The 21,591-nt window shown below is 43.1% G+C and overlaps 2 protein-coding genes across 3 annotated transcripts in view; both read right to left on the bottom strand.

Moving 5' to 3' along the window:
• Positions 1–3,418: 3,418 nt before the first annotated feature.
• PRR15 (proline rich 15) lies at positions 3,419–6,166 on the bottom strand. Of its 2 annotated transcripts, XM_058833656.1 has the most exons (3): positions 6,101–6,166; positions 5,968–6,040; positions 3,419–5,497 (listed from the first exon to the last, which is right to left on the bottom strand). In XM_058833656.1, the coding sequence occupies exon 3, from the start codon at positions 5,486–5,488 to the stop codon at positions 5,126–5,128; it is 363 nt and encodes a 120-aa protein (XP_058689639.1). In that variant the 5' UTR covers positions 5,489–5,497; positions 5,968–6,040; positions 6,101–6,166; the 3' UTR covers positions 3,419–5,125. The 2 variants fall into 2 exon arrangements, with proteins under 2 accessions (XP_058689639.1, XP_058689640.1); XM_058833657.1 differs by lacking the exons at positions 5,968–6,040; positions 6,101–6,166 and adding an exon at positions 5,829–5,906.
• A 7,302-nt stretch (positions 6,167–13,468) lies between these two features.
• CHN2 (chimerin 2) overlaps positions 13,469–21,591 on the bottom strand; it is a 156,819-nt gene continuing 148,696 nt past the window's right edge. The window contains exons 11-13 of the mRNA XM_058832799.1: positions 19,786–19,923; positions 18,870–18,975; positions 13,469–15,326 (exon numbers count right to left, since the gene is read on the bottom strand). Coding sequence (XP_058688782.1) covers positions 15,155–15,326; positions 18,870–18,975; positions 19,786–19,923 — 416 coding nt within the window. The 3' untranslated portion in view covers positions 13,469–15,154. The remainder of the gene's footprint in view (positions 15,327–18,869; positions 18,976–19,785; positions 19,924–21,591) is intronic.

The raw sequence follows: 21,591 nt of genomic DNA, 5'->3' as shown, positions 1-21,591 counted from the left end.
AATGCAGTAGGAAAGGACCCAGAAACAGATCTATTTTAACCTTTCCCTTGGCCAGTGAAGTGCTGCCCACTCTCCTGTCACTGAGAAGCTCTTGAGAGATCAGTGGATGGTTTATCTGCTCAAACATTTACAGACTGAGGATAAAACAAAGACCCGGAAAGCAAAATGAACCTAAGTCAGCAGTGGGAAAAAAAAGGTGAGTCACCAAAGTTCAAGTGCACACTACCTCTAGTTTTTCACTTCAACAGGCATTCAAAGGTATGGCTCTTATTTTCAGTAATAGGGAGAGTAAAGCTTTTTATCTCCTTATGTAAAAGGAACTAACACAATGAACAATAACTTTGGATGAGGAGAAAGACCTGAGACATTGCAAACAGGCAGCAGGAGATTCGCATCACGCACAGGCTTGTGTCTGAGGATCAAGCTTATTTCCCATGTTCCAAAACATCTGATAGTCTGGTAACTAATACTCTGAAAAGAACCAATCTATCTCATTTTACTCGCAAGAAACATGATGTTTAGACCTGATGAGGATTACTCACTAGGGTAGATTTTTTTGTTAAAATCATGCCTTATAGCTAAAATGGAAAGCCACTTGCTGTCCCCAAAACATGTATTATCTGATGTTATATTGTTTCATCTAGATAAAATGGGCAGTAAATCAAATTCATAAGCTGCAGCTGCTAATCAATATGCTTTAGTTGAAGACTACATTCAAATACTGTTTCTTAGAGCTACTTGTGAATTTCAGATGTGTCATTAAGGACAAAATTAATAAACTACTTCACTACTTCTGGTGTCTATAAAACTGAGCAACTTTGTCTCTTTTGTTGTATACTGAAATGAAAAATCAGAGCCAGCAGGTTTCCCATCTTATTAACAATAAATTAGAGATGAAGGGGAAAGGTTTGCTTTTCAAAACAGTGTAATTTTATGGTCTCAAATATCATTCTATAACCAACCTGCTCTTGCCCCAGCTTTTAAAAGACATCTTAGAAAATACCAGTTTTGGGTTTCTTTGTTTTGTCCTACCAGATAGAGTCCCAAGAGGCAGCAAAATGAGCTTCTAGTTTGTGCCTGCATTTGAAACAGCTTGTCTTCTGGTATCAGCTGTTTAATGAGCCAAATTAAACATGGACTTTAAGGCCAAGCATCCAGCTGCGCTGGCCAGGCCAAGGCCAGGAGTGCTGTCCTTCAGATTTTAGCCTTCATGTGAGGTTATCTTGCTCAGGGACAAGACACTTGATATTTTAAATATAAAATTATCACTGGTGCCATTACAGTGAAGAGAGAATGAAAAAAAACAAGAAAGCAAAAAATATACCACTACCACCACAAACCAAAAAACCCCCCAAAAACCCCAAAACAAAACAAAAAAACCAAACAGAAAAATCAAAATCAAACCAAACAAAAAACCCCTACAACCCCTTTCTCCTGCTAAAAAAAATAACAACCCTCCAAACAGTAAGGTCCCCCTCTCCATTCTTCCAGTTCAGTTTAAGTCATACCCTGACATAACATTTGAGGTTAGAAGTCTTGAGGCTTTCAAGGCATTTATCCCAGCGTTTCCAATTTAGGATCATTTTCTGCAGGTGCTCCCTATAATCTTTGTTGAAGCCCAGACTGACCAACCTACAATAGCAGGGAATGATTCACCAGGCAACCACTCAGAGATTTATTTTTAGTTTTGGCAAGAGTAGGAATAAGCAAGCATATACTTTGCAAGTTTATTTCAAAAGTTCATTCTATTTGCTATTTCTTTTTTTTTTTTTTTTTGCCCCAAACCAGCAATCCTTAGTATCTGCGATAATATTAAGAAAATTGCACTATAACTGACATAGCTGAGACTCACCTCATCTGCTTATTTCCATTTATTTTGTCAATATGTCACTGTTTACTGTGACATATAATATACAGCAAGTACTTTCTCAGCCAACCTATTTCCTCAGCTTACTTTCTGATCCATGATCTCTATAAAGATGAAAAAAATACCCACACTAAGAGTGCAAACTGCCTTTTAATAATCCAATGCCCAGAAATGCACTATTGTTATAACGGAGCAAGTATTGTCCAATACATAAGAAACTATTTCCACTTCAATGGTTAAAAACAGTAATTCAGGTGCTCCATAAAATACCTTTTTTTTTTTTTTTCTGTATCAGCTTAATTAATTTACATGTGTACAGATTACTTAAGCTTTATTTGGGGCTCTGGCTGAGAAACAAGAGGCCTTCTCCCTGCTCCTGGCCCTGGTGTGGGTGAGCACTAAGCTGCAGGTACTGCTGGGCACAGAGGGCAGGGAAAGTGAGACGAGGCAGCCAGCCCATTTTCTCATGGATCTAGTTTTTCAGTGGCTGCTATCACATTCATTGAAGCAAGGATTTGACTGAGCAGGAAGATAGAATTACGTCTCCTTCCCACAGCTCAAGGTCAGGATAAAGATGGAGGAGCGCTGTGAGGTATTTTGTGTGCGTTTATTGACTTTGTATTTTGACCGAATTTCCAAGATGAAAGCATTATATGCAAGGATTAAGATGTGGCTAATATTTAGTCACATATTAGCCACTATTGATATTGAATCTTAGCAGCACCCATCTGAACAGCACACCAGACTTCTCAAATAAAACCCAAATTGGATATTTCTTGAGCCTAAGTAAAGACTTGCAACTAACAAACCTGAGTTATTTCCAAAAGGCAAACAGAGGTTCAGTGTAAAACAAGGCAGCTTTGAGGTACAGAAGAGAGGAGGAAAGTGTATTTTCACAACAGTTTAAGGATTAAAAATGCAGAAAAACATTGATATAAAGCACTAGTGTGCATTAATTCTTCAGCCTCTGGCTAGTTCTGAGGATCTGACCCTCACAGAACTCGCACCAAACCAGATGCAGGAGTTAAGAAATGCATCAGTGCAATTTCTGCTTACTTGTTCTTCCATTTTGGGCACACAAACATACAAAAACGTTTCTTTAGACCTTAGAATACATAAACACAGCAGACTATTTCTGCCTGTAATAAACATGAGCAGTTTGCCCACCAAAAGTAATATGACAACCCTGGCAGCAAAGCCACCCCTTTCTGCCTCCTTGCCCCGACTCCCACCCTGGGTTAACTGTAGCTGGAATTGGGTTCTTCTTAATCCACCTCTCTGTTTCCAGCTTTTAAACTTTCCCCCTTCTCTCTCACCCCCTTTTTTCAAAGACTAGGTTTGCTCTGACTGCTTCTTCTCATGAGAAGGATTTCAGATGTCCCTTGACTGAAGAGGCCTTCTGTAAGAAAAGCACTTTTGAGGAGAAAGTTTAAAGAGATCCCCTCACCCACCCCAGATCTTTGATTGGTCAGATCTTTGCATGGAGTCAGCAACATAAACAGACAGTCCAAATCCAGTACTTTGTGGTTTTACTAAATGAAATAAAAAAAAAAAAAAAGCATGTATCTACACACTGGGTGGAGAAAAAAAAAACCCCAAAAAAAAACCAAAAAAGAGAAAGCTTTCATGGAAATAGATTTGATGCTACAGTCCCTTTGTCCTTGGGTTCCAGAGTCTGAAGGAGTGAATGACCAGTGAGCACCTCAGCAGCTACGTTGTCTGAGTTTATTGCACAGGAGCTTTCAAGGTTCACTACATATTATTATGCACATTGAACCATGGGGCACTTGCCCAGAATCTGGTGCAACATTTCATTTTGATTGTCAGTGGCTGGTTTAATTCATATTTTCAACTGGAACTCAGTTCTTATTTCCTTTCCAGTCACTTTTTATTTTTAATTGACCTAAAATGATTAATTACAACTAACCAAAATCATAACTGCATAATACTTGACTGTTAGGAAGTAATTTTCAGTGCCTGCCACTATGTAGTATCTTGTATTCAGAAAAAGTCTAAAACCATCTTAACAATATAAAGTATATTGCAAATGCATTTAAAATAAATAAGTCAGTTGTTGCTACATCACCTACTATCAAGAAACGTGTAATTGCCAAGTATTTTAGCTGATTTTGCTCTGTAAGGCACAACACCAGTACAAATCTGGCTTATATTTATTTGTCCAAAAATCCAAGAGGTCTTAGAGGGAGCAGATAACTACTTGAGTGAAAGCACATTATCTCACCATCAGAAGAAATCCTGGGACATTTAACCTTGCTTCAAAAGCCTACTGACGTGGTAAACAGTAAACACTTCCAGTGGTGCCCAAGCCTATTTCCACACTAGAACTGCAACCCTGCTTATGCTCTCCAGGGCTGGGCTCATCTCCCAGAAGCACGTTTACATCTTATCACATAATTTCTTCATTGGAGCTTCATTATGCCAGTTAACACCAATTATGCAAAAATCATGTATCCCCTGGGTAAATAGTGTGAATTGCTAGACAACATGGGCCTCCCTCTGTAGCAGAACTACGGAGGGACCAGTCTCTGAAACACCTGCTTAGTATCACACAGTAAGAAGAGGGAGAATACCACCAGCATGGTCCTGCCTTTTCCATATGTAAATGTGATGTGGGACATGGGCAAAGGTAAGAGCCTGCTCCTCACAACACCTCTCTTTTGACCCCCCGTGGAGCACGGAAGGTGTGTTTGTGGCTAATGGCAGGACAGGCACACTTTCGGCACCACCGGAGGTCCTCGGCCCTGAAATTACATAAGAGCACTTTGTTCCCCCCTTCCTTCGATAAGACAGCTTGTGAGACGAATGCAGCAAAGCATCTCCTCGGCTTGAGAGCCAAGAGCTAGGTCACAGGCCTCAGAGTCAGCACGTTGGCTCCTGGCAAGGGCTGCAGGAAGGTTCAGAGACCCCACCATCGGCCTTGGGATAGCACCTTTGAGTCCGCTCACCACAGTACAGGGAGTGGGGTGTTTATTTCTGTTTTTTTAAAGAGACAATCACATCGTCCCGTCATCCGGGGGTTTGGTATTGGCGGTGTTCACCTAACACGGTACGCGATTCCCTCGCCCGGCAGTGGCGCCGGGCTCCCCGCAGTGTCCGGTCTGGGTTTGGGAGGCCGCTGCCTACGAGTCACCCTTGGGTCCAAGCCCAGCTGTGGGGCAGTCACTGACTCCGGCTGCCTGTCCCGCCAGTTCTCCGGCCACCCATCCAGCGGCAGCTCCTGGGCAAGGTCCTCCTGGGCTACTCGGCCCCTTGGGCGGCGTGGCCTGGGGCGCCGCCGCCGTCGAAGACCTCGGGGCTGTCGGCCAGCAGCGAGGTGCGCACCTTCCGCCGCTCCTTGAAGCGGCCCGAGTGGGACACTCGGAGGCTCCGCCGGTTGCCGACTCCGGTTCCCGCGGCGTCGCCGCTGCCGAAGGGAGGGGGCTGCTCCTCCCGGCCGTCGGGGCTGGGGGTGTCGGCGGGGGTCTCGCTGGCGACGGGGTGCGGCGGGGCTACCGCCGCTTCCTTGTGCTTCTTCTTGCTGGTCAGCGATTTCCACCAGGGCCCCGCCGAGCCCTTGACGCCGGCCCGAGGAGCGGCGGTGGCCGCGGCGCTGTCCGCCATCTCGGGCTCCTGCGGGGGGAAGAGGGAGACGGCGGGTTGGCAGCCGGGCACGCCGCCTCCCCGCTCGGCCGGCGCCGGGATCCCTCTTGCCCAGCCCCGGTGGACGGGCAGCGCTGCCGGGGCGCTGTGCCCGGCGCCCGGGGAGGGACGGGTCCTGCGCCGGCGGCCGGGCGGGCACGGGGGGAGCGGCCTGAGCCCCGTCGGGCGGCTGGGAAGCGCCGCCCGCCTCCGTGCGCGGCTCGCACAGCCTCAGGTAAATGACGCCCCGGAGCCGGGCCGCGGGGCGCGCTCCCCGCCCTCACCACCCTCCATACCCAGAAGCAGAGCCGAGGCCCGGTACCTTGGGGCTGCTGCCTCCCCGCGGGACGAGGCCGGGAACCCGGCGCGTCCTGGGGCTCCTGCGCTTCCCACCCGCCTCCTTCCCTCCTCTCCCCGCCCCGCCGGCTCCCTGCGCAACAGGTACGGGAGGCGACACTGACCTGCGGGAGCGCGCTCCTGCCCCGCGGAGCCGCGGCGGGGAGAGCGGCGCGGAGCTGTGCGGGGCTCAGCGGCCGGCGGGGAGGGCGGCTGTGCGGGGCTGTGCGGGGCTCAGCGGCCGGCGGGGAGGGCGGCTGTGCGGGGCTGTGCGGGGCTCAGCGGCCGGCGGGGAGGGCGGCTGTGCGGGGCTGTGCGGGGCGGTGCGGAGAGCAGCGGCCGCAGGTGCCGGCCGGCCCCGCGGCTCGCCCCCGTGGGCGGAGCGGCGGCCCGGCCAGCCCCGGGGCCGGGCGGCTCCCGCTCACCTGCCCGGCTCCCGCGGGGCGGGGCGGGAGGGACCGGCCCTGAATCCGCGGGGTGTCCCCTGCAGGGAGACCGGGCGGTGGAGAGACAGCGGGAGGGGGAAGGGGAGGAAGAGCAGGGAGCCTCGGCGCAGGTGAATTCCGGGGCTGCCGAGATGGATGCGGTGTTGCCAGCGTGCACGGCTGAAACAAAATATCACTGCTTTTTGTTCGTGCGCTTGCTGGGTGTGCGTGGGTGGGTATTTTATAGCCTTGAAAAAAATAGAATTGTGGTTAACTGCCCTTCTTTAAAAAGCGGCTGGCGCTGTAGGTCACACGGAGTAGTCTGATACTTGTATTCAAATTGACATAGTATTGGGATTTCGACGCTCTGTGTGGTGATGGGTATATGGCCATACAGACGACTTTGCGGTTTTTTTATTCACCAAGAAAAGAGAAGAAAGATTTGCTTGTGCCACACCATATGTTAAAAGTGATGATTTGTTCTTTGGAGAACTACACCATGTAATATGCATTTGATTTCTAACGCCCTACCCATCAACTACACACTCAGCTAGTCAAGGATGCCTATGATGGTGCCAAAAAGTGTGTGAAAGCATCATATTTCAGCCTCATTTTCTTTTGCACATCAACTTCTGCTATTTGCAGCTTCCCTGAATAGTCCATAAAGATAGGAGGTATTGAAATTGGTGAATGCAGGTTACTGAGGGAGAGGAGCCTGGGCATGCACTTACCTTATTCTGTAGATTGCCCCCTTCAAAAGTAAAGGCTTTTTGATAGGGAAGTGTACACACTTGAAAGTACTCCAAACTGTCTATCATACTAATTAAAATCAACAGCAAAAAAAATTTCTATGGAATAAAACACTAACTTCTAGTGATAAAAGATGGCCTTTCCATTCCCTTGTAATAAGTAAGCAACTAGCGTTTTCCAAGACACAAAGCACCAGGGCATCAGGCTCTCTTGGACCAAGGGCAGCAGCAAACCACGGGGTCAAATTTCTCCTTGTGACTGTGACCTACTGCTTTGCTACTCACTTTTATCTGTAGAGAAAGAGAACACCAGCATCTCTCCCCATCTTGTGTCCCAGGGAAGTGCCTGGGAAAAAGAGGATTTATGTAGGGAAAAAAAAGTAGTTTTTATTTTTAAATGCTCTTTTCACAAAAAACATTATTGGTCATCTTTTATAACTTTCACTCTGCAAATAGGGCCATACAAAACATTTAGTATTTATTTTATTTTGATTACCATCCATACACCTGACCTCTTAGCTCACAAAATGCCAAACTTATATCAAATCAGTTTGGTTTTTTTCAGTTAAACCCATTTCAAAGAGTCCTAGAATGGAGATTTTCCCTTTTTGACAGTACACTGAAAGCAGAGCCTACTGAAAAGAGAGAGGCAGGTTGGAAAGCTTTGTAAGAGACGTGGGAGTGGGAGGATGCTGCCTGCATGAGTCTGGTGGTGCAGGAGGAGAGCAAAACCTTCTTTGCTTTTGAAAGTCACAACATGCTGTTCCACAAGATTGTCACTAAGGTTAGTGTTTATACAAAAACAACTCTGACAGTGAAAATGTATGCTCTCTCCCTTTCTTGCTGCGACAGCACTTGTTGCATTCTTTCAGTACACATATATTTACTGTGTTTATTGAAATGGAAAAGTAAATAACATGTAGCCTATTTCAAGGCAAGGAAGTTGGATAGCAAATTCATTTAGTAAGACTGCTGCAGTTAAATTCTGTCCTGTCTTTGCAGGATGCTGGGATAAAAAGCAGTGGGGTTTTATAGTCCCAGCTAGCATGCCTGTATAGGATTCTAGCAGATGCCCTAGTACACTGCAAAATAAAATGATAGGGCCTTCTACATTGTAACATGCTCCTTTTGTGTACAGTTGGACCATATTGACATAAATTTCTTCGTAATTTGGCAGGCTCTGAAACAGAAATATCCTGATATTTTCAAGACTTAGATTCTCATAGACTGATTTTAATGTCAGTCCTCAAACTACTCTTATTTACAACCCCTGTTACTGCAGTGAACAACAACAAAAAATTAATAGGGCTTCTTGCAGTTCCCACTGTCCTTTTTCCAAACTTTGCAGACCCTACTGTGCTCAAGTTGAAATTTGGCTCTGGAAAGCTTGGATTGCCAAACCACACCCTTATCTAATTGTGTTGAGGGGACCCATCTCTACTGGCAGGACAAGAGAGGCACTGTCCACTGCAGACATCAGCCTTCCCAACACCATGGAACCCTTTGGCTTCCAAAGCTCTGATATTAAATGTAGTTGCAATTCTACCCAGAAGCATAACAAGCACTAGTGAATATTGCTATCTGAGCTGAAACCCCAGACCATCCAGCAAATATACTGGATGCTTGAAACTTGGGTTTCTCAAATGCTAATGTTAAAGCCAAGGATGTGTTCACACCAACTGAAAAGAGTATATGGCACTGGCACCTATAGAAAGCAGAGCTCTGCTAAGGTCCATACTCCCAGCAATATTCAAAGTTTACATCTTCAAGTTTCAATTCAACTCTTAACTCTGCCCTGATACACAAGTGAGCAATTGGCTCATAGTAAAAAAATATGCAACACTGATACCTGCTGGCGCAAGTTGGCTCTTTAACATTCAGCATTAAAAACAATACTTGGAACTGTTGTTCCATAACATAACATATCATAAATGTTATGTTAATTTAAACCAAATGACCTCTGTGTACAGGAAAAGACCACACAAACAACTGTCTCTTATCTGTGTCAAGCTGCCAGTTCAGAAGAAGCCAGCAGTAACTGAATTTCTTTTAGATTTAGATTTCCATGTGCTAGCAGCAGCTCAAATCTTATCTTTTACCATAACAACCACAGGAAGGACTCCAACCTTTTTATAATGGGCAAGAACATTTTCCCTGTTGACGCCAGGCTGCCACTCAAGACTGGAACTGCAGCATTCATTGCCAGTCTACATCTGCCCTAAAAATAAAAATAAAAATAATTAGTACCAAGGCATGGATTTTAACCCTGCACCTGGTGTATTTAGCCTATTAGTAGTGACTCTGTGGAATAATTTCAAATTTGGGCCTCTGTCTGTATATGCACTGGTCAGGCATGGTTTCAAGGCAGTGAGAGCAAAGGATTGTTCCCCTTAAGCAAAACGGATAAAACCACACAAGTTTGTCCCCAGCCCCAGCTTTATTGCAACAGGCTTTGCACCTTCCAACACTTCACAACCACTCCTCATGTAGCAGTCTAGGACATGCATTGCACCACAGCCTCTGGGTATGAAAGCAGCAGTTTGATGGGCTGAAACACAGCCCTTGCACAATTTTTGAATCATTTCCTCTAGGAAAGAAAAGACTCTCAAAGGCCACAGGTGACACTGTGAGCCCCTAAGAGGATCTCATTTAAGCACAATGTAATATGGATAGGGCATGATTGCCTTGACTCCATTTTATTCACTGACACAGATGTAAGTGTTTTCTTAAGTTTTCTGATCTTACCTCCAACACTAGGGCAGACAATATCCTTATTTACATGGGCTCTAAGGTAGCTCTGTGAAGGGAAATAGTCCTGTAGTGGAATGCAAGGTGTTAGCTTAGTGCTAGTGCTCATTCACATTCAATGGGAAGTTCAGCTGCATGAATAAATCTGCCTCAGAACTCAACAGATTATGAAACTTTGCCTAAAACACCCATAGCTATAAGGAAGGCCCAAATCTTCAGCAAAACAGACCATAAACAGAGAATCCACACATTGTATGGAAAGACAGAGTAAATCATTAGTGATACCAACATGCTGCACAGTTTTCACAACTTTGGGAACCACTCAGTCTTAAAGACTTTAGATTTCCAAGGTCTGTTCCTATTCCTACTTTAATTGTGACACTCATGTCTGAAACAACAAAAACCCTACCATGAACAATAGCCCCTTATTGACATCACCCATATTCCTAATACTGAGGGCTGTGCAGCTTGCACTGGTTCCTCAATATTTGGATTATTAACCTAGCCCTAACAGAAATTAAGGTGTCTTCAAATACGGCTGGCAGCAATTTCTGCTCTTCAAGATCTGCAGCTCCAAACCCAACATCTAACTCTACTCCTCATTCTAACATTCCTTTTAGGGAATGGCTCATACTTTCAAGAAAAGAGAGTATATTTTGACTGTCACCTTGTCAGGCCCTGCAATGAAAGCAGCTTCCAGGGGCAACCTTGGTTTGTGCCATCCCCAAATCTGCTGCAAACTGAACCCTGACAGCTGTTCATTTCTATTGTAGCTTACAGAGCACTTGCTCCATCTGACACAAGTTTTCTTCCTAACTGCAGTCCTTAAAATATCCTGCAATATCCATGTCCTTCAGGCTTTGAACACCTAGTCCTTGCATTACCTGTAGCAGCAGCATAGTTATATTCAGAACACCATGTCTTTGGAGAAAGATAATGTAAAGTATGGCCCCCAGATAAGATCCACTGATGTCCTGAATCTCCAGGCCCTAGAGCACTCAGCAATAATCTTAGTTCCCTAAGGTTCAGATTTCTGAATCTTAACAGTTTTTTTTAAAATCAAGGAATTAATCTCTACAGCTAAAGAACATAAAGTGTATTGATGCTCTCACCCTTATCTTTATTAGCTCTATAGTCTCTTCATTTCCTTTAGATAGCTGTAGGGATAGCAATGTAATTCTGCTTTGAAGATCCAGTTAGATGGCATTCTTCTTGCCTAAGTGTTTGTCAACTACCTCCCTATTCAAAGAGTTTTTGTGCTTTCAGTCCCTGGTTATGGGTAGGGGGTTTATTAGCACTGCAATATTTTTTCTCTTTTCTGCAGAAATTCACTCTGTACTTGTCAAGAAAAGAGATAAGAAGATGGTCAGACAGGTTCCTGCAGGGAGGTTGCAGAGGAGCTGGACTATATAGCCTTTGAAGGTCCCTCCCAACCCAAACTATTCCATGATTCTGTGATTATGTGATTCAGCCCAGCTATTTATGACTCCAGGTACTCCCAGCACCTCTCCAAGGTCTCACTAAGCCTAGAGTTCAGCCCAATACCCCACCCGCAATCCCTTCTCCCTCCCATCTACTGCATTTCCCAGAAATACACAGCCCAGGTCTGTCAAAAACATTGTTTCAGAAGAGACCCCAAACCTGATACATTCCTTCCCAGAGTCTTAGGTTGTGTGCCCCTGCAGCACTGTCCATGTCAGTAACACTCAAATTTTCTGTGAGCTTTGAGAATATTATTTGTGGGGAAAAGTGTAGTCTTACCTCTTCTTTACAAATAAAATGAATGTGGTTCCAAATCACCCAGCTTTGTGCTCTGTTAGACCTGTTTTGTAGCTTAAACTGACCTCAGCTTGCAAAGCAGAGAGTTGAGAACAAACCTCTGTCTTCTTTGTACTTCATAACTTCATGTTAAAAAAAGTTTTCCTTACTATGCATTTTGCTTCTCTTTCTTCCCCTCCCCCCCCCCCCCCAACTCTTCTCCCTCAGTAACTTCTACATCCTTTGTACAATTCTAATAGTATTTGACAGCAGGAGAGGGATAATGAAGTTTCTCAGCAACTGGTGTCTGGGTGGAGGAGCCGGGAAGTGGTGGCTCATTTGAGGAATCCCTTTGACAGCTCCCTGTCCGGTGCCCTCTCAGGATGTGTGTGCTTTGGAGTCACAGAGAATGCTGCCTTCTCCCCAGCGTGGTGGTGTCAGAAAACAACTCCTTTGATCAGTTCTCTGGTGGGTTCCAAATACTTAAATCTGACAGTGGTGAGTCTCAGAAAGATGAGTATAAAGAAGAGATTTCAACTGTTCCATAGCACTCTGGAAAGTTACCACCTTACAAACCATTAACATAACTTTGGTGTAATGTTTCACGATTGTTAGACACTTCTGCTTTATGCAAGGTGAGTTGTCCCACCCCAGTTGCTGTGAGGATGCACAGAGTGGCACCCAGAACATGAGGACAGTTGAATAGCAGATGGGAATCGGGAGTGGGTGGCTGCAGGAAGGGACTTGCTGCTTCACCAAGGGCCTTCTCCAATAGCTGGAGGGGAACAAGGTTTCTGCTGATCCCTGGCCGCAGGCAGGATCCCCTGCAGCCAGACACCGGTGTCTCACCTGCTCCCAGAGGTGCAGAACTGTGTCCTACTCGAGATGAAATGACCTAACAGGGAAGTTACATGGGCTCACACACAGCCTCCTGGAGCATCTTTCAAAGCACTCTTTCAGCTTGCTGCTAGAGCAAGTGAGGTAAGTCATCATGCTCTTGCTGAATGCTTTGAAGCAAAGGGAAGGATTTGGTTTAATCCAGTCAGACCCAGTTTTTTTCCTGCGTACTGGATTATAAGTTTCCATTTCAGGTAAACATGATTTTATCTACTGTCTCAGCAATCAGTTTTTCTGAGGGAAGTCTGCTGCTGTTTTGCTTCCTCCAGTGGTGAATCTGAAATGGTCTGACCTCAGCCGTGCAGCTCAACCCCAGGTGCAGCAGTGATGGCCACAAGTCCGACGCAAGAGATGAAGCAGGCACAGCACAAGGTGGCACTAATGAGGTGTGGAGGGGACAGAGTCCTTTCACCTCCGTGCTCAGGATGCCCCGAGGATGCTGGACATCGGCTGCTCGGTTAGCCAAGTGAACAATTTAATAGATATTTGTGTTTTAAGACACAGAATCATGCTCATCCCTCTGTGCAACATATCAGAAACTTCTGCTCCCCATACAGCAAGCATGGGTGCTCCCAGGCACACTGCCTTGTACTGTCATCAGATCCTTAAGATGGGACATGTGTTGGGGATTCCAGACAGTGAGACAAGCTAAAGCTGCCTGTGTACTTGAAAAAACAACTCATACCAGAACTGACCAGAAAAAAATAAAGAAAAGCAAAGTTAGTCAAATGTCTGTGTTCAAGAGTGTGGAAAAATATGGCATTGCCTGATGGCATTGATTCTCTGATATTGATTAGATTTGATGCTGGGATTCAATGCTTGCTTGAAGTTTTGCATAGAGGTGGTTCAGGGTGGTCTCTGAAAATAAATGTGTGTGCATGTGTTTGGCTGTGGTAGTATGGGCGACCTAGTGCCAGCCTGAAACTGCGACATGCAGTAAAACTCTTCTAAATTTTTTGAGCAGGAAAGTTTCCAGCAATGTCAGAATGGTAATTAGCGATTGATTTTTGTTTGGCAGCTTGCCTTGTAGTCAGTGACAGACACCAAAACTCTTTTAACACATTTAATGGGTTTTTTCCTTCCATTTACACTATCATAAATTACAAAGCATATTTCACTTCACAAAATAAAACCATTTCCAGATCATTTTTATGACAGTATTAAGTAGAACATAACCTACAACAAATAGTCCTGTACAAGGCAGGAGGATCTATGGAAGTATTGGGAACTCAGACTATTTACCACTTGCTCTGCAATCTGGGTTAATCTATCTAGCCCTTAGTTATTTCTCTAGAAGACAACAAATTTACAGTCATACCCTCTACCTCTCTTCATTATCATAGTTACACATATTTTTCAATTTGAATAGAAACATGTGCTCCCTGAAATAATTCAGGAAACTGCATCACTGAGTTACCAAGCATATGATACAAATGATCAAGACAAGGGTGTATTAGAATTTTTTTTTGTACTGAAAATTGAGTTTGGTAGTAAAGTATGTTGATTTTCTATGCTTGCAGAAACATGTCATGCTGAGAAACAGTTTTAACATTAGGAATAAGTTGCAGTTAGACTACGAATGCTGTAGGTCAATGTATGTGAGGGGAGAAAAATATTAAAATTTGGTAAAAATTAAATTTACCAGCTCCCACATGTCCTACACATTCTTTCTTTCTTTTTTTCTTTTTTTTTTTTAAAACAAACCATCAGGAAACACATTCGAGATAAATACCTACAACTTTAGCAGATTTACTGTACATTTATAAATAGAGAAACATGACAAAACATAACTCGATTTTTACAGAAAAACCAAATCCTTCATCATTCACCCAAAAAAGTGCTGACTTTCAACAAGGCCAGAAAATATCCAGTGTCCCAGCATCATGTAACTTATATATTACTGTAATCCAAGAAAAATCTGGCATGTGAAACTGATACTACCACCAGGACTTTTAAAAAATTCTTAAGACTGTATTTTACATAGGAGAAAAAAAGAAGAAAAAATACTACATGTTTTGGGAAATAGCAAATGGCTAGAAGTGTACAATCCTAGGCCTCTAGTGTCTAAATGCAATGAAACCTAAGGAAAGCTGAAATATGCACAAGAAAGGTATTTTCCTTTAAAAGACTTGCAATGGAAGAGGTATGTCAGGATAATACTGCATTAGTGGCAATTTTTTTCAATATATCATAGCAAAAATGCAGGAAAGAATTATGTGAAAATAATCAATGCACCGCATTGATTTATAGTTTGCTAAAATAAAATGCCATTCTTTCAGCTAGGTAAAGTAAAAATATCTTTATAATATACGTTCTGTTTCACAATTGACATATATAATTATGTCTCATGAAGAAGGAAATTTATAGGTGCATACAAGTAACACTGATTAAGTACCTTTATGCTTCTCTAGCCATATTAAAATACGTTTTGTGTTTCTTAATAAGTTAACAATAAAATTGTTTGAAACTTCTCAAAACAAATATACATCTGAGGCAAGGCAAAAGATACAAGGTAAGAGGATTTTTTCTGACCTTCTTTTTCCCTTCTACAAAGAGGCATATGTCTATGAGACATAGGCTTTCCCTAAACATTTTGGCATCCATCTGCAACTTTGCAGAAATTGAAGTGCAGTCAAGGAACTCTTCCTTTCTGTTTAAAAATAATTAAAGAAATGTTGTTTTTCCTTCAGACTAATTATCTTAAAACAAATGGCTTTGAAGATATGCCTCTCTGACTAGAAGAGAACATCTTCATTTTCTATTAAAATCTGCACAATTAACTTCTGGTACCGCATGTCATTCAGTGTAGCAAGGGTACTGTCCTCTGGAGGTCTCATTAAAGTTGGTCCAAACACTATTCCCAGGTTTTCAGCATTCATAAAGTTCTCCTTTTCATGCAAGGTAACCCTAAAATAGAAAAAAAAAAAAAAAAAAGAAAAAAAGAAAGTAATCAGTTGCTTACTTCTCAGAAAAAAAGAATATCTGCATCTTTGTCTGTAGTCTTGCTCCACATCAAGCACTGGTATGTAGACATTTCTCAGTAACAATTTTTACTTTATCTCAATATAGTAACTGTTTCCACAACAAGTACAAGGCAGCTACGGTGGGACTGTGGTTTTTGATGCCTTTAAACACCTCTCATGGGCCTCTTCAGTGATTTTTCCATGTGACTGCTTGTTAGGGTGTAAGAATTAGTGGCTTAATTGCTTTTTTAAAAGCATAATCACGATTTAAATGACGCTGTATGCAACAGTCCTCTGTGCAGATCTCTGGCAGGTTGTGCTTGGTGTGATCACACAGGGGGTGTGCTCCACAAATACAGGCAAGGATTTTCCTTAGACTACCGATGCTCCCAGACATGATTCCAGCCTGCAGGAACCCAGCCCTTCACATGGATGTTCTGCCTTGCTGGCTGTCCCAGGCCAGCCAGCAGCTGAGTGATTCCAACTACTTGTTACCCTTTATGAGTAGGCTGAATCCTGCACCTGCCTGGAGAGGTGGCTTGATAAATTGGGCTGCTATAAATACCATCCATCCTTGACAGAGAACAGAGGCACTTCAGGGAAGAGCCCAGGCTGTTTTGTTTGCTGACATAGGTCATATAAGGTAAACAAGAATAGATGCTTGTGGCTGGAGCAAAGAAAGGCCACCAAGGATTGGTCAAGCTGCAGAGAAGGCAGCCCTGACTGGAAAATCAGTCAGGCCTGCTGGAAAATGCAAGCTGTTGTCAAGGTTTCCCTCCAGTGCTGGATCACATCAGTGTTGCCTATTTGAGTGGCATATTGCGTTCAGTCCTGAGAGTGCTCTTGCACTGCAGTGTAGGACAGCCACAGTGCCTTGTTCCATCATGGTCCTTGATCAGTCATGGACCAGACATTTCCTGTGAGAGATACAGCCTGGATAACATTTCACATCTCCTTCATACAACTGCTCTGCCAGGGTGAAGTACATCTGGGACTGCTGAGGCCTTCCCTAGCCATGGCAATTCCCAGCTGGGCATTGTGAGTGGATTGACTCATGCCATCAGGGCAGCACAAAATCCCTGAAACCAGAAGTACTCTGGTCCTCCCCTGTTTGCAAGGCACTCGTAAAACTTGGTTTTGCTTCTGCTGTCATCTCTCTGCAAAGAATGTCTCTGTCACAGAAAAATGCTGCTCCTCTTTGCTTTCAGGACAGAAATCCATTAGTGCCCCCACTCACAGATCTTCTAGCACATATATTAGCTGGGCTTTGCAAGGAGCAAGGACAAACCAAGGCTGTGAAGCTGCAGCCACCTCAGTGCAAGTGTATGTGTGAGACTCTGCTTTCCCTCTGTGCATGTATGCAGCACAGATGTTCAACAGCTGTGGAAAGATACACAGGTCTTACTAGCACCTCTGTTCAGGAGTGTGGGGCTTGCTGCACAGCTGGGGGGAACACAGAGAAGCTTCAGAGCTTGACTGCAATGTCAGTGTGGATGGAGTTGTATGTATTTCACCACAGGGGGGACTGCTCACGCTACTGCATTTCCTTCAATTTTGAGCAAAAGTTATCAGAAAGGTAATTAATTGACCAACAAACTTATTTTTTGTTGCTGATGTTTTCCTCTGCTGGATTTTCCTGTGCTTTTAACAACAACTCCAGAGTTTCTCTTCAGTTGAGAAACAGCAGTGGTGTAGAGGCTGTGACCCTGCAGTCCTGACATAGACTCCCTTATACTGGTGCATGTTTTATCCATGCAGGAAGGGTCCTAGGGGGTTGAAGTTGGAACTCTGTGTTTGATCTACACAACAGCATAGTCTGAACCTTAATGATTCTTTCCTCTTTCACATTCAGATCTCTCCAACGGATTCTCCGTAGGAACTGACATGCAGTTGATTTCCATGCAGACGCTAAAAGATACAATTTGGGAATGGAGAGGAAACTCATTGCATGACTTGCAGATATTTGAGAGAGAAGGCCTGATCAGAACTTCAGACTCTCTTTGCCTCATCAGTAGTTCAGCTCAACAGCTGCAGTTCATGAGAAGGAGGAAGGTAACCCCATACATGTCTATTAAAAATTTGCTGCCAGGATATCAAAGTACTGATTCTGTGTGCAGGTCACTTTTCTACAGCCTCCACAGGCCTTCTTAAAAGCTAATGTGAGTCGCCATCAGTTGTCCATACATATGTACTGACAAGGGTGATATTTGCACATCTCATTTCTGCAGGGTCTAAAAGAAGCTCCTGCATGCCCAGGTAATGTCCCATCAAGGGGAAAAATTACTCAATTGTAATGACCTGAACCAATTCAAATTGAGGAAAAGTCTCTGCATAATGAGAACCTGATAGAGCATGAAATGCATTTCAAAAAAGTTCTCTGATGCAGCTGAATGTGAATTGAGGTCTTTTTAGGTTGGCATTAGTACTGCAGAATAGTGTAGATGAAACCCAGGAAGTACTCCACATTTATGACCGTGTTGCAAGTAGTGGGACAACTAAGAAGAGATCAATGATTTTCTGAATAAAAGATCAGTAGCTTTATTCATCCCTTATCCCTTTTTCTGTTGTTTACAAGTAGCAAAGTTTAGTAGCAGAGACAAGGAATAACTTGGGCAATAAAGCCATAAATGAAGGCCTGCTTTGAGATGGCAGCACCATCTGTATTCAGCTTCAAAAACTTGCAAAGAAGGCCTCTTGAGGCATGTAAATACCCAAAGCAGCAAAGTACAGTTAGCATGGTTTTGAAAAAGTTTTGCTTGAAATGAGTGGAAGTGATGGACCCTCTCTGGACCAGTCCTTAATTTTTCTATGTTCCTAGCTGAGAACTTGGAAAACTTGGAAGTATACTCCTAAGTACCTTAAAAAATTAAATTTAGGCACTTTTGAAAATTTTGTATGCCTTATGAAGCTTTATGAAGCCCTTCATGGATGTCTTATGTATGCCTAAAGAAGCTTTGGAAAGCAAATGAGGCAGAACATGTTTAAAACCAAGAGAGATATGACTGGGACCCATATTACTTTTACTAGTCATATAAAAACAGACCCTGCTTGATTCTTGGGTTACTGTGATGTAAGCAAACAACTCATAAGAGACAGCTCTTTCCTTTTAGGGTTATTGTTCAAGAAGACAAAAAAGGAGGTAAGGGGAGGCAGAAGCGAAGCATGGTCAAGTGCTGCCTCACAGAAGCACATCTCTGGACTTCCCACCATTTGGTATTTTTCAGATATTATGTGCCTCAGAGAAGCGTGACAAATGTCAATTAACTCTTGAAGGGTTTGCAATAATATGCCAGCAAAAGGATCTATGCTATAAAAGTGCACAGCTTATATGCACTTCTACAAACAGCTTGTCTGCTTATCTGTAACATTATTGGTTTAGTGGCAGTGCCCTAATGGAAGCTTTATTAGGACTTTCTGTAATATTTCTCTTTCAAAGCAGAAAATTGCTAAGCTCTTCAAGAATTACCCTGCATGTCAATTAACTCACTTTTTGAGATGAATCATTAGGTATCTAAGTGTCTCGTAGTGAGCAGCAGGGAGTAACATCAACACTTCATGTATTGCTTCTAGTCGTTCATCAGGATTGGAGATTTCTGTAAAAACACCAAACAGGATTAATGTTAATAGGGCTTTCCATGTGTACACAGCAATAAATCAGGAAGATAACTTATTATTATGGAATCATTTACAAGCCATTGACTGTGCTTGCAGGGATAAATATTGCACTCATAAATGTGATGCTTATCAGCAACTTCTGCATCCTCAGAAAAAAAGGTTTTAAGAAGAAATCAGCAACAAAGACCACCCAGAAGTTATCCCCATGGTCTGTAGCTCTATCTACAGGTCTGTATAGGTACAGTACCCGAGCTTTGTTAAGTGCCATAATACTATTCTGCCCAGAAATGTCCCTTTAAAATATTACAAAAGATTACTTCCATTAGCCTTCAAAACTAGATGGGAGTGTGGATATATGACTTGAGGAGGCTATGCTTGAATATGTAGGTTTAGCTAGAGATTGAAATGGCATGGAATTACTTCAAGATTTCTCAATGTATTTAAATATGTAGGTATCAATGATATCTACATATACTGAGTATCAGTGCTCATTTGAAACTCTTTGGCAATCTCTCTAAAAATCTGAGCAGAATTTACAGTATTTTTTTATCTTGACATACAAAAAGACACTGAAACCACACTTTCTGATACTATTAGGTTATTTTGATACCATATCCCATCTGATGAACAATCAGGCAAAAGCTTCATGTGAATAAAGGACATGGCAGGGAAGGAATGAAGACAGTGCCCATTTTTCCAGGTTTTTTTCTGTCCTCTCCTTTAACGTGGACAGCTTTATGGATGGGAAATGTAAATAAAGGTTGGTACAGATGCTATGCAATACTTACTTGCTGCCTCAATGAACTTGGAATAGGTGTCATAGGTGATCACGGGAATTGGTAAGTCTCTGAAATATAGCTTCAGTGCTCCAGCAATGATGTTTATGTCTGGATAAATACTGGCAGAAATATCAGCCTTGTCACCATCTAGAAAAGGAGGAAGAAATCTGTTTAAAACCACCCTAATTTTGACAGAAGCAAGGCTAGACTTCTAAGTCAGATTTATTGTGTGCAACCCGACAAGAAAATCAAGCTGAAAGTGTTTGGAGGGCTTAAATGAGAATATATTGCTACCAGCTTTACAGTATATCAATGAGGAATGGTAGTTTCTTTATGTTTTAGCAAAAAATTTATTTGCTTGCAGCTTTTGGAGGGGATGGTGATTACAGCATCCACATCTGCAGCGCACCACCTCAAACATACTGTTCTAATATTGGATGAAAAACCATGCTAATAGCATATTTCTTGCATTTAGCCCATTTATTCACTGAAATGAAGCTATTTAATAACTTGTTCTGACATCATATTTTCCATCTGCAGATCGGTGCATAGGAGTATGAACTATGTTTTCATCTCCACTTGGGGAAGGAGAGGCAGAGAGAAATAACATAAATTTCCAATGACTCTCAGGAGACCAGTAGGAAAAATCAAGAATCATCCAAATCCTGCACATCTTGTACCAACATATCTATAGTGATTAGCTGAAAAGAAAGCTGCCTTATATTTTGCTATCTTCTAATGTCTTAATATTTGACTTATTTATTTATAGCAAAGATCTGAATTTAAATAGACATGCTATGGTATTTAGTTATACAACTATTCTGAAATGTGCATCACAATTTTTAAAATTAATATGTATACTTGTAATGGATGAAATTCTAAACAGATGAATTATGCATCTAAAAAGGCATACATTTTGGTTGCCACAACATAACAGTTAGTCAGAACACTATTACAGGGCACTTTTAAACACATGAGCTTAGAGTTTACAGGTGTTTCTGGGAAGTCCTGGCTTGCAGTGAGTGAAATTACAAAAAACAGCAGCAAGGCAGGATCACTATAATTTTTCAAGTTCAAATGACTACCTCTGTTCTGTACCACCTAGCAGCCTCATACCCGCATTTTTCTCCATATCGAGAAATTCTGCTGTCTTCCCTTCCTGGGACCTTCTCTCTTGGTGGCCTTCCAGTAGAAATATGGTCAAGTAGGGGGCATGGCTGTCTGGATTTTAACCCCCAGCTTGACCTCAGGCTTCTTGGAGATCAGTTATACCCTGTAGTCCCTATTTCCCACCCTTCAGCTAAGGATACTGTGCTTCCCTCGAGGCAGGTGGTGCAGGTGAGGACCACAGGTGAGTTCTCAGGCAAGGCTTTGCCTGCTTGCACAGCAGAGAGGGGTTTGCTGTGTCTGCCAGGAGGTGCAGGCACAAGCTTGGGCTGCTACCACCAAGGTGCTGACATGTTGTAAAGCCATTGCCTTGCTTGTCTCACAGTAACAGTGCTTGTGGACATGCCCTGATACAGACAGATGAGTGAGGGTGCTTGATACACAGCATCCAGGATGGAGATAAAGGCTTTCACAGCACAGTAAAAGAGTTTATATTGATTGCAGACATTTTATACAAACCTATGGCATTAATCTTGCAGGGATACGTCCTGTCCAATGTATGCACATAATTCTCATTAAAACTAATAGCACTACATGTTCTCATCAAGAGGAGATTATATGCTTAAGTGTTTAAAACAAACAGCCTTTCTTGATGCAGCTGAGCAGTCTGAATACATCCATCAGCATTTAATTTAATACAGCATCAAT

This window comes from Poecile atricapillus, chromosome 2, assembly GCF_030490865.1.
Source record: "Poecile atricapillus isolate bPoeAtr1 chromosome 2, bPoeAtr1.hap1, whole genome shotgun sequence".
In the NCBI taxonomy this organism is placed as follows: domain Eukaryota; kingdom Metazoa; phylum Chordata; class Aves; order Passeriformes; family Paridae; genus Poecile; species Poecile atricapillus.
This window is presented reverse-complemented; position numbering and strand designations above follow the sequence as displayed.